The 13,118-nt window shown below is 34.8% G+C and overlaps 1 protein-coding gene across 6 annotated transcripts in view; it reads right to left on the bottom strand.

Annotated features, from left to right (window-relative positions):
* Window positions 1-288: 288 nt before the first annotated feature.
* LOC127572950 (E3 ubiquitin-protein ligase HECW2-like) overlaps window positions 289-13,118 on the bottom strand; it is a 240,085-nt gene continuing 227,255 nt past the window's right edge. For all 6 annotated transcript variants that reach the window (XM_052020685.1, XM_052020693.1, XM_052020678.1 and 3 more), the window contains 5 exons: window positions 11,767-11,913; window positions 11,072-11,186; window positions 10,901-10,986; window positions 10,703-10,815; window positions 289-2,569 (listed from right to left, as the gene is read on the bottom strand). In XM_052020685.1, the coding sequence (XP_051876645.1) occupies window positions 2,458-2,569; window positions 10,703-10,815; window positions 10,901-10,986; window positions 11,072-11,186; window positions 11,767-11,913 (573 nt within the window). In that variant the 3' untranslated portion in view covers window positions 289-2,457. The remainder of the gene's footprint in view (window positions 2,570-10,702; window positions 10,816-10,900; window positions 10,987-11,071; window positions 11,187-11,766; window positions 11,914-13,118) is intronic.

Consider the following 13,118-nt stretch of genomic DNA (forward strand, 5'->3'; position numbering starts at 1 on the left):
CCTTTTAGCCCTTAGATAAAAGCAAACATTAGCCTCCCTCCAGTCTTCTGGTACCTCACTTGTTGTATTGTCCTGTATTTTAAAGGTTATCAGAATAAACAAAAGCATATTCTGTAAGCTAGTGTTTGGATAAAATTTATCAGTGGATAATCACTATATAACTTGATGAACTTGTAGCTAGAAGCTGAAATTTAATGTAACAATTCTAGTTTGTAATAAAGACAGCCTTCCATTCACTGGTGTTTCCAGGAATTTTTATTTTCAATTAATTTTAAATGACACGGCATGGTTTCAAATAAAATATATATACACTATGAAAATAAAACAAAGTAATTCATATTTTGGTACGTTAAAAACATTTTCATTAAATCATAGTTGACAACAATAATAAGTATTTTCAGCTTATTTAAATAACAATTGTGTACAAATTTCTGCATAATTCCAACAAACTGATTTAAAATGTGAGATTGAGAGCTTGAAAATGTGACCGACATATTTCCATTAGTTGTATATGATTAGCCACATAGCACGTTTGAACTGAAATGACAAACAAAATATAATTGTTGGACACCATATAAAAATGGTGGGAGAGTACCAGAAATGTCACTGTTTATGCTGTGACCAGAGTGAAGTGCTCTATTTTCATGAAAAAATGTATTTCCCCAAAGTCATTTACATTATTTTGTTATGTAATATTTCAGCACCACCCCATTGTCAATGGATAGCGTAGTGGATAAGAAAAAAATACTAGTTCTATATATTGGCAAGCAGTTCTTAAAGAATGCATCATTGAAATTAAAAATGTGAACTGCTTTACCATTGTCCATCATGGCCCATTGCAATACGATGTGCATGAATATGGTGCAGTAGGGCAACAGCAATTCGGGGGTCCAAAATTCATATCCAAAGAGAGCAGGATATGAATTTAGTCAAGTTTGCTTTTACACAATTTGACAAACAATGTAAATTAGAAGCAATATTTTTAATATATCCTTTTAGACTGGAACCAATTTTTCTCACATCAGTGCAACGCTTATAGACTGAGCTGCTGAAGGTTAAATAGTTTAATTTTTGAATTAACGAGCACTGTGGATCTGAAGCAGCACAAGTTAACTGTATACATTATTTTCAAATGTTAATAATGATAACAAAAACCTGGAATTTTACATAGACAATAAATACTAGAAAACAGAGTACTTTGCATCAGTAAAGTTTCACTTGAGCCCTATAGTTGTCATGCAAATTCATTGTTAATAGCGTACCATGTAATACATAAGTCTCTTCATCTAAAAGAAAATTGCCCTCACTCATAGACTTTTAAATACTCTGTTTTATAGTGATTTGAAATTCCATTTCTTTATAAAATGTTGTTAATTTAAGTTTTCATAGAACAGATACCTGATCTACTGCTGCAAAGTTATTCTACTTTGTTTAGGAGGGAGAAACGTTTTTCAAAAGCTAATTTTTGTATACAGTCCTATTACTCACAATACAATAAAATATCTGAAAATTTGCTTTGATAATTCTGCATATTATACCATGCACCCAATTTATGTGAACAGAAATAATTTATTCCTTCTTACTTTGGTACATCCAGTGCAATTATTAAAAAAATCTTGTTTTTGAAAACTTTTATATATAAAATAAAAAAAAATCAGGCTTTCCAATTTCTCTGGAGCAGTTCAACTAAACAACTTTGATTCAAATAAACTTTGATTAGAATAAGCAGAAAGTATGCACTACCAGACATCTCCGTGATGTCCAGTTTGGATAATTTAAAGATCATACAAGACTTGTACAGAATATATTAAAAAGATTAAATAAAACTAAATTTCATAAATGATGGTTTTAGTGTGCCATACTGACAATGGAGCTGTAATTGTACTTTCCATACTTTGCAATTGTATACCATGCAATAACAGGTATATGAAGACCAATATTTTATTAACAAGTACATTGTTTTCTTTAGACACTATAGGCATATCGCAGTTTAAAAAAAAACAAACTTCACTTCAAAACAGGGTTTGAAGTAAATCTCATTAAAAAATCATTCACTTTCAAAGGATTATCAGTTATCAAGAGAAGCATTAACCCATCTCTGTAGAAGCCTTTGTCATTTCTTAAGTGCTTTTCTTCACAAAAAAAATAGTCATTTTATATTCAACAGCAGTAGCAGCAAGATACTGCATGTGAGGGTTTCAGTTCCATCCCTTTATTTTTCATAACAGACACACAATAATTCAGGAGAACGTGTACCATAATTATCTGGATTCAGTAATCTTCATCTTCCACATGCATGCTTTCTCTTCACTAGGTCTTGTAAAGCTAAGATTGATTCTTTGTTAATCCAAATCCCATTGAATTCACTAAAGTGAGTCTGAAAATGCCATCACACCCTTCATTTCAAGGAGGTCCATGAGAAAATTAGAGGAAATGAGCTTATTTCAAAACATCTTGTTACTCCAGTCCAAAAGTACTTGTCTCTTCCACAGCAGTCAACATCTTTTCATACAACATTGAGAAGGATGGGTATGGAGGGAGATCTAACCGATTGAAACAGGTATGAGCCCTGCAAAACCAATAAAAATTACTGTCCAGCAATGCTAAATAAAACAATAATAAGCTCAACAATAAGAGCAGTATGGGAAATAAGAATTTATTAAAAGGAATAATTTGAATTGGTTTGCATAATCTGATTTTGTTATCACATGGACTTCTAACCGCCCCTTGGAATTAATATTAAATCTAGATAAACTAAACCACTAAATATTCAAATGCAAAAGAAAAAAATGTCTCATTAATAGGAAACAAAGAATATTCACATAGCTCCATCCATGACTTCAGGTTGACCCAAAGGGCTTTCTTTATATTTAAAGTGAAATTGCAGTTATAGTACTCACTACCTGAGTTACCACCATTCAAAAGTATCTGAGTTGCACATCCACTACTTAAAACATCAACGTTCCAAAATGTAACATGGCTAAAGCAAGTTACATAGAAACAATTTGAAAGAATCTTTCTTCAAGGTAAGGTTTTAAGAAAAGATATTTTTTAATAACCAAACAGATCTGATTGTTTTGTCAGACCATTAAAAATTATACTGATGGTAGAAGGAAAATGAGCAATGTTCAGTGGAAGTTTCACTGATGGAAATGAGGGACCTACTCACTCAACTGTGAAACTAGAGCAAATACTGTACTCTTTCCTCCAATATATTTGTTGCATTGTAACATATTTTAATCTTAGAAATACAGCTGTTATATACTTTCATTAGTATATTCATCCTTTTTTCTGCTACTAACTTCACAGGCTACCTAGCAGAAATTGAGTACTTTTTAAGTAGTTATCTTTTGTTTTCTCTTTCCAGATAGTGAAAGGAAAAGATCATTATGGGAGCAGGATTATAACAACATCTATCGAGCAGCAAAAGCATGTAAACTTAAAAAGTGGTTTCCACTGTCACTATGAAACCTGGAATGGCCAAACATCTACTTATACAATTCCACTGTATTGCCATTCCATTAAGTATAGTGCATCACTTCAAATATAAACTACTACTCTTTAGAGATATTTTTTCATATTTCATGTTTCCTTGTGATATAGGAGGCTGTTCAGCTATGTCTATGCTGGCTCTCATACCAATCTCATTCCCCCTCCCTACTTCTCTATAACCTAATCTCTTATACGTGCCCATTAAAAGCCCCGTCACTCTCCCACCGGCCACCCACACTTGGAGTAATTTAATAGTAGCCGATTAACCTAACAACCAGCACATCTTTGAGATGTGGAAGGAAACCAAAGTACCTGGGGGAAACCCATATGATCACACAGAGAACATGTAAATCCCATACAGGGGAGGTCAGAATCAAATCCAGGTTGCCGGAGCAGTGAGACAACTGTGCTATTGCAGCCCCATTTTGCCCCCTTAAAATAAACTAGATTACACTTCTTAAATGGTAAGTATGGAGGGGTTCATACATGTTCAGAAGTCACTAAAAACTGGTGGACCCAGTCAAAAAAAAACCTTAGCTTTTATCCAAAGGGATCTTTACTGCAAAAGAGATAGAAAGTTATGCTCTAAAGCTCATGTATAAAGCTCTGGTTAGACTACACAAAATACTGCATTCAGTTCTCGGCACTAAACAAAGATGTATTGCTCTTAGTAGAGTATGGATAGCATGGTTTTGCAAGAATGACAAAAATGTTAAATTATGACAACTGGTTGCATTGACAAGGTTTGTATTCACAGTGCAGAAAATTAAGGAGTGACTTAATGATGCTACAAAATGCTGTGAGAAGTTGTTTCGGTAATGTCACAGCTGAACGTGATGCTCCATCTTTCTTTCAGATGATCTATAAAGTTCAAAAGGCAGGAAAATTAACAGGATGGATTGGAGTCCAACTGAATATGGAGGCATAAAGGAGGAATAATAAGCGGGAAATAAATTGTATTAAGAGAGAAAAAAAACAAAGTGAAATGAGTTGAAGCAGAAAAAAATATACATAATCCAGTTTGGTTTGGGATATGCTGAACTGATTCTTGTGCAGAGCAGAATGGGTGTGTAAAACGTGCAAATGTTGCAAACACAAAAAGTGGTAGAATAAGAGTTCCACTCCATTACAACTATGAACAGTGGACTACTTGGTATACCATTGCACTGGTTTCATGGAAAATAAGAAATTCTAGATGACAAAAGAGACCGTGGGTCCATTAAGTGCATCTTCTACCATTACTAGAAACTACATTTTACAATAATGTGGTTGTAGACTAATCACAGTGATGAATCCCAATCAAAACTAAACATGGCAGTGAGGATATATCAGTGTTGGAGATCTTCAGAACCACGGGCTCAAAGTCACCTTTCTGTTCACAGACACACTATAATTGTAATGTCCTGTCTCAAAATACACTTCTACTTTATCCTAAAATGCTATATTTTAAATGCACTATCACCTAATTTGCAGTTGTATGAGTGGTATTATTCTGAATACCAAGTTTTCTGAAACTCTTTGCCTTTCAACAGGACTCTGGATGGCAAGACTAGTACAAAATTACAGCTAAAATGTATTAAAACCTTCAAGCAATTCACTGCCTACTGGAGTGAAACTGTAGTTTTATTGTCCCTTTTTGTTGATATGCAAGCTCAAGTATTTGCTTAAGATTGTAAATGACATAATTAACAGCGTTTTCTACAACATAAATTGCCAACTCAAAATTTTCAATGGAAAGGAACTTTTATCTAAAAAGGCAAAGGAAGGGCATTGCACATTGTCCTCAGTTCATAAAGAATCAAAACTCGTAGCACATCTCCTTCATTCCATAACCTCCTGGATTTTCTTTTCTGTATTAATAAGATGAGCACCTTATCCATCATTTTAATGATGAGACTTCCCAGCAATTCTTGACCCATAGCCTTGTGGACTTTGGTTGCTTTAATATAATATCTTTCCTTCAAATTTAAAGCAAAATAGAAACCTCAAACAATCAGTGAGCACTAAAATCTGCTCCACGCAGATTGCAGAGCTTGTATATTGGGCTAGATCACATTGATCCCAGCCCCTCCTCGCTCTGCGACCACACAACTTTTGTGGCCCTGAGATTGCCACCCCTGCCCTTCTGTGGAAATACTGCCTGGATGCCTGTTTCTAAATGACCAGAGATAGAAAAAAATAATTAAAAATTATTAATAATTTTTAAAAATGAATTTATTTAAAACACATATCAAGCTGCTCTTAATTAAAAACAAATGTATATTTAAATAAAGAAAAAGTTTGAAAATATTAACTTTTAAATGAAGGTCAGTGACTCTGTTCAAATGGATGGGCTGAGCTTGATACACCAACTATGGCTGTCATAAAGGTGGGGGCTGGATATGAAGCGCATCTTGGCTCAATGGTTTACAAAATGTCCTTGCTTTCGATGGGGAGTCCAGGGTCAGAGCATGAGATTAGATACGTATTGCAGTGCACGGACATGGAAGTACCAATGACATTCCAACATGCTCTGCTGCCAGATCAGCACACTAGCCATTAGTGCATTTAGGAACACTATCATTTGCAAACTAGATTACAAGACAAATGTGAAGCTCCACAGTTTCAAACTGGAAAGGTAAACAATGCATAGAAAGCATTATAACCATTAAAATCTCCTACTAAGACTGAAGTGTAGAGGAACAAATTATATTGAGCCTTTGAGGAATTATGTTACATATGCCAAACAGCAGACATTATTCACCAGCTTGCTGCAATATAGTATGTGCCAATCATCGACTTAAAAATGAAAAAATTAAAGCAGCATACAGATTACAAATGAAACTGACAAGAATCTGCAGAGATCTAACAGTTGTTTAAGTAGTAGATTATATTAAAATTACACTTTAAAATTAAGTGACTTTCTGGATTCCTTTGCATCAAGATCAGTCTAGTATGGATACAATAGATTAATGTTTCTCATGTACTCATCAAAATTTTAATAGATTAATCAATGCCAATATTTCTCTGCCATCAAACTGTTTACTTAAACAATGCTACTATAAATTCATCAGATATATTATAAATTCATCAGATATATTATAATTTCCTCTTTAGGATAAATTACTGTTGAGGTACTGAGAGAAGAAACATTATGTTCATTATTTATAACACTACAACAATTTGGTAAAATACTCTAATTCAGGAAATATTAACAACAGAATTCTATTTTCAGCAATCATAAATAGGGGCATAGCATACAAAATTGAGGAAGGTATGATGCCGTTTTATGGAACAATGGCTTAGCCACAATTGCAGTATTGTATCCAATTCTGGCCCCTGCACTTTAGGAAGGATGTGAAAGCTTTTGCAAAAAATGTATAAAATATTTATTAAAACAGTAAAACTGATCATCCTCTATCTGATTATTTGGAAATCCCGATGGTTCGGCATTTGGTTAACTGGATGCTGAATCCCACATTCCCATATGCCTTCCAAGTCACCATGCCCCCAGTTCCCATGCTGCCTCCAAACATGCTGAGTGCCCAGTTCTCACATTACCTGCTAACAAACCAGCCTTTGGTTGCTGTGCTGCCTTCCAACTCACTGGGGCCCCAGTTCCTCCACTGACTTCCAACTCACCAGGTCCCTGGTTGCTGTGCTGCCTTCCAATTTACTAGGGCCGTGGTTCTCACACCACTTCGAAAATCACCTGGGTTCTCTTAAATTTACTGAATTCACTGGGAAATTTATTATACTACTGTACTTCATAACATCTAAAAAAAGTGAATCAAAAGTGTATTGGTGTATTAATTGGAATAATATCCAAGAGTCTGGAAAACCTGCCAGTTTGGCACCACCAAAGTCCCAAGCTTGCTGGTATTGGTATATTATTGTCACTTGTACCGAGGTACAGTGAAAAACTTGTCTTGCATATCGATCGTACAGGTCAATTCATTAACATAGTTTTTCTGTATGTTTCCATGGAACTGCTGTTTCACAGCAAAGTTGGATGACCAAGGACTGTTCTCCTCAGTGTAACAAAGGTAGGGAAGAAATATTTAAAATCTCTTAAAATTTTAGTTTAAATATACTTGAAGTACTTCAACGTAAATAATTCATTTGTTGAATTAATTATTCCTAATTTTTTCAGCACAAAAACTTGCAGCATGCCCAAGATAACTTTGAATTAATGATGTCGAAAATTTTTCATGTCATATTAATAGTGTTGAAATTCATTGGGCATTAGGTTAAATATCCACAAATAAAAATAAATCTGTGCATTTGCATTTTAATTTGGCTATTTTTTTCAGGAACATACACATGGGATATGCTAAATTTCCATTATAGTAAACTGTGATAATTTAGAATCTGTCTTCTGTCAATATAATTCTACTTATTAAACTTTATATATGTGTACTTATTTAAATTGTATAGCAAATTTAAAGTTGGGCTTCTGTTAGTCCAATTTGAAGCAAATTATTTTGTCCTTGTGAGGGAAATGAGGAATACTCAACCCTCCCTGGAGAAAAGATGCTCGCTCTAAAAAGGGGGGAGAGGGGAGAGGACAGACTCATGTCTACATTAATTCCATGTAGAAGATCCTCTAGCAGGATAAAATTAATTAATTTCACTGCTCAGGCAAGGCATCTGAAATTTAACATAGTTGGCAAAACTGCTGCATTTGGGTGCAAAAGGCTTAGGGTTTTATTGCTCATAGTTTGATCCCTTATCTAAGATACTTACAAAAGAATATGTACATGTATGTGTCATTGTTTGCTGAATCAGAAGGCAACAAATTTATGATCTCCACGAGGGACTTGATATTTTAATGCTCTAATATTAAGGCAGTTCTATAGTATAGGAAACAATTCTTCTGCATAGGATTTAAGGCAATGCCTGCCAGTTTAATCAAATCTCATGACACCAGTTAAGGGACAACCAGAACATTCCCACTTTGTCCTGGTCATCATTTATTACCCCATCTAACGCCACTAACAAAGCTAAACCTAGAAACCTCTCTGTGCTGTTTACAAGCCCTGCCATGCACATGCCAACTATATTGTCCCAAAAATTACAATCTTGAACAACATTTCAAAATAGTTCATTGAAATATGTCTCAAGGACATAAAACATTCTACATACAAAGAAAATGATTTCTTCTCTCTTGGGTTTAAAGGATCACAGACCTGCCCACAGAATATTATATTCAATTTTGTGAAGTGGCCCAAATGGTAATTACAGTTTTTTTTCCACTCACCAATAGCTGTGTTGCCAGTGGCAATATAACATGAGTTGACTCAGTTATCCAATATCAAACTACATTAACCTAGGAATAAACCCTTGGGAGTTGTTAGATTCAAGCACATTTTTCAGTTTCTCACATTTTCTCAAAGTTTGGAGGTACTTATCATGCTTATGTTTATTAGAGTATCTGCTGACATGTATATTGATATTAAATCCATATGAAAATGCTTTTCCTATCTAAAAGCAATTAAGTGCAACAAACATTTCTTCCTTAATATTCACTTTTGATGTTTGCAAGTGACATGAATATGAATATTTCATCATTTTGTGCCCAAATTCTGGGTTTTAGAACCAGATTTGAGATTGGTTAAAACTGCCAGTAATCCGACTTCGGTCTATTTGACAGCTATCCACTGAAGCACAAAACAGTTTGTCATATGAAGTATAACGGGAAGCCTTTTGTCTGTAGTGCACAAACCTAAAGCTTACATTTGGGTTAAGATTACAATTTTTCTGATTTTGTGGTACTTAGAAATAGCATTTTGAACAAGAATAGCTTATTTCTCATAGATGGATCTATGTTTCAAATTTAATCCCACACCGTGCCGCCTTCCCCCAAACAAAAAGGATGAATAGACTCGAAAGATGAATCACTTAATTCATCCATTACCAGTTAGTACTTGGCACCTGGTAAGCGTGGTATTCAGCAGGCAAATTACAAGGGCTGACACAGTATAATTCTATCACTTACAGATCTCAAGGCACAAGGCCTCGTACACCACTGGGAAGGAGTGGTGCAAGCAAAATTAATCAGGGCATCAAGAAGAGGGGTGAAATTATGATCAACTGCTGGGGGGAGAGGCGGTAGGGTTGAGTCACAATCAGGGTGTAGGCAGTTATCTGCATGGACTCTCGTGTAGGATGGAGTTGACAACTCAGAGAGAGTTGTCAGTGTAATTTTTTTTAAATTTGTACACCTATTTGAAGTCAGTTCACAGCTCTGAAGTCCAAAGGCTGGCCCCACTCAACCAAGTTCCCTTTCAGTCAGACTGAAGCAAACTTCACATCTTGTGAAGGCCTCATTCTGCATAGATGTCACTTCTGTGACTCCGTAAAGAGGAAGAAAGAAAAGTGAAGAAATTAAGATTAGGATTCCAGAGTTTAGGGCCCTAGTAGGTTGAAAGCACAACACCAAGGAGTGATGATATCAGATTGGTATCAGATCAGAAGGCAATATCCATCAGCAAAGATCCCCACCATTTGGGCCATGTCATGCTCTTGCAGCTACCATGAGGCAGGAGGTACAGAAGCCTGAAGTCCCACACCACCAGGTTCAAGAACAGCTACTTCCCTTCAGCCATTCGGTTCTTGAACCAACTGGCACAACCCTAGTCACTACAACACTATGACCACTTTGATCACTTTGCACTAAAATGATCCTTGTGGGATTTTTTTTTGTTCTAATTGTGTTCTTTCTTGTAAAAATTGGGCATAATTTATGTTTAAAACATGTTTTTCTTGTGAATGATGCTTATATGATGCAATGTGCCTGTGATGCTGCTGCAAGCAAGATTTTCATTGTACCTGTGCATACACGTACAATATGGCAATAAACTCATCTTTGACTTTGAGATTGCAGGAAGCGTATTATTTCAAACAGTTACAATTTCAAAAGATAAGATCTGTGGTTTAGTTTGGTTCAAAGGTGAGAAATTATTTTAGAAAGCTCAGCAGTGAAAACAAATGGAAAAAGTAAAAACCTTTTCAACAAGGATTCTTTTCAGTGAGGGTGATGTCACTCAGCCCCTTGGCTCACTTCACAATGTAATGCAATATAAAAATTTATGTCTTATTAAAAAATAATTTAAGATCTAGTGCAATCCAAAGACTTAATCTGTACTCCCCTGTCACTTTATTTCCTATATTATTGGCATGCTGCAGCAGTGATTAATAAGAAATGCTTACTACTTTATCTTGGTCCTACCTTGGAAGTGAGGTGATTTTGCCCCATTTCTCAATACAAAATCTTCGTGGTCCATTGCTGCCACGTAGCGAAGCAAAACCTTCATAGGGTATACTTGATGTACCTGTGACAAACTAACAAAGATATGAAGTAGTTAGCAGCACTAGTGGATAACACAGATGTCTAAGATAGTATGTAGGGTAGTTGATTTTACTATACCTGCAGTAACCTTAGTCTCTGCTCATTGTTAAACCTTTCCACTGCAGCCCAAAACCATCTGATCACTATGTGGTTATCGTGGTATCCTTTAGAAAAATAAATGAATATTTACTCGATGATGTTTCCAAACATTAAGCTATTACTGTATTGATTAAATTTAAATCATCTCACCTCCTCTGTACTCTGTATTGTTCCTCCAGTCACTTAAATCTATTTCTGCAGTGCCTGCAATCACTAATTCTAATTCCCTTGCATCAAACACAGATACAAGCCGAGCATCCACCACCTGGAACAAGTAATTGTCATTGAACAACTGGATTTAACACCAATTAACAATTGTAAGTTATCTCAAAATAATAGTGAGAGCTTGCATTTGGTACATTAGGAATCAATGAGTTTTAATTTGACCAGCGATAGAATGAACATAAAGCAGATTATTTACGACACCTTCATTTTCTCCATCAGGCATATTTTGATTAATGATAATTACCATCCCCTGATCTTCTGGCATTTTTTTCTTTGGATTTTATTACCAAGGATGATTTTGGTCTATGAGAAGTAACTGTTCATATTAAATTTGTACATGGAAAATAACTAGTAATCCTATCTGACTCTGATTCCTGCATGCTCTGTTTCCTCTCATTCTTAAGAGTATACAGATTCACTTTCTCATTTTGGAAAATAGGACACCAGTTAGGAAAGCTGTCCCACATTTTAATACCACACATTTAAAGATATCAAACAAGATTTCACCAAGCAATGAATACAACCTGCTGTAAGGAACAATATAATCAAATCTATGAAGAACCATTAGATTAGCAAGATGTCCCCTTCTGATAATTTGTACTGGCATCTGCTATCCTTACCTCATAGAAGCCTCGGACTAAGCTCTCTGTTTGTTGCACGACACCTCTCTCAATGCGCCATTTTACCATCTTTTCAATGTATTCTTTTTTGTTTTTTTCTGCAACAGGAATATTTGCTCCACCTGGTTTCAGTTCCCTCTCTGTAATCTATTCCAAAAAAAAATTCAATCATTTCCACACTTGGAACAATTAAACTTCAGTTCACTTCAAACCTAAAATGCTGCTTTACAGTTCTAAAAATAGACAGTAGCACATTTAAAGCTTTATTAGCAATAAGTTATGAACATATAAGGTTTTTCTGACTAAGGACCAATTAAACAACTGAATTTTACCAACCAATACTGTTTAACTACTATGCAACTGAATTTTACAGAGCAAAACTATTAGATTACCAATGTTAGGTACTATAGTCCAATGAACATATTATGAGGAATTAATTATCAAGGTTGGGGCTATAGGGCTATTATTCACAAATCCCAAAAAAGTGTAGATGAAGTTACTTATATTTGTTGAAGACATTTGTTTGGCTCATCAGTTTTGTTTTATATTTCAGATAATGAGATTAAAATCATTACTTGTGATTGTGGCAGGTTTATGATTGTAATTGTATTGTTTTTTTGACACTGCAAACTACAAATACTAAGCCTAAAAGGGTAAAAATGTGAAGTTTACTACAATGATAAATAAGGCATGTTTAGACTACAACTTTAATTTTTATTACTTAAGCAGAAAATAAGGGGCTCACAGTGAGTTACAGTGGGTAAAATTTATTCTGATAGCAAGAAGCAATTTAAACAGTGCCCTCAACAGTTTACCATAAGAATGGCACTTTGCATTCTTATTTTCTTGGCAATGGTCTCGTATTTTAGATCAAAAATTATTCACAACTGTGAATATTATAAACAAATATCATCCAGACTAAATTTAAATATCTTATTTTTGGCAATTGTTAAACACTGACCAAATAATCATTTCCCCACTTTTGTCGACTAGCATCTGTGAGACCGACAAATTGTGCATCAGTCTCATAATATTCTAAAAATCTTTGTTACTAGTGAATAAACCTCACTAATATATTCAAATACACCAGATGTGCAGCCTTCATACAGACATTACATGCAGGTTTGACGTTTGATAGAACTGATACTAATGTAAATGTATCATATAGGGAAACCACCTGGATAGTTTGCATAATTGTACAGACTCCTTTGGTTTACTATTCAGGTACATAATTATCTTACTGTTAAAACAAGCTAACTATTTGAACAGCATACATAAAAGCATATAAAACATTTTCCTCTGATTAGTCAAACTACTGTGGTCCATCCCAAACTATTGTATAAAGTTTAAAA

This window comes from Pristis pectinata, chromosome 1 (genome assembly GCF_009764475.1).
Source record: "Pristis pectinata isolate sPriPec2 chromosome 1, sPriPec2.1.pri, whole genome shotgun sequence".
NCBI lineage: Eukaryota > Metazoa > Chordata > Chondrichthyes > Rhinopristiformes > Pristidae > Pristis > Pristis pectinata.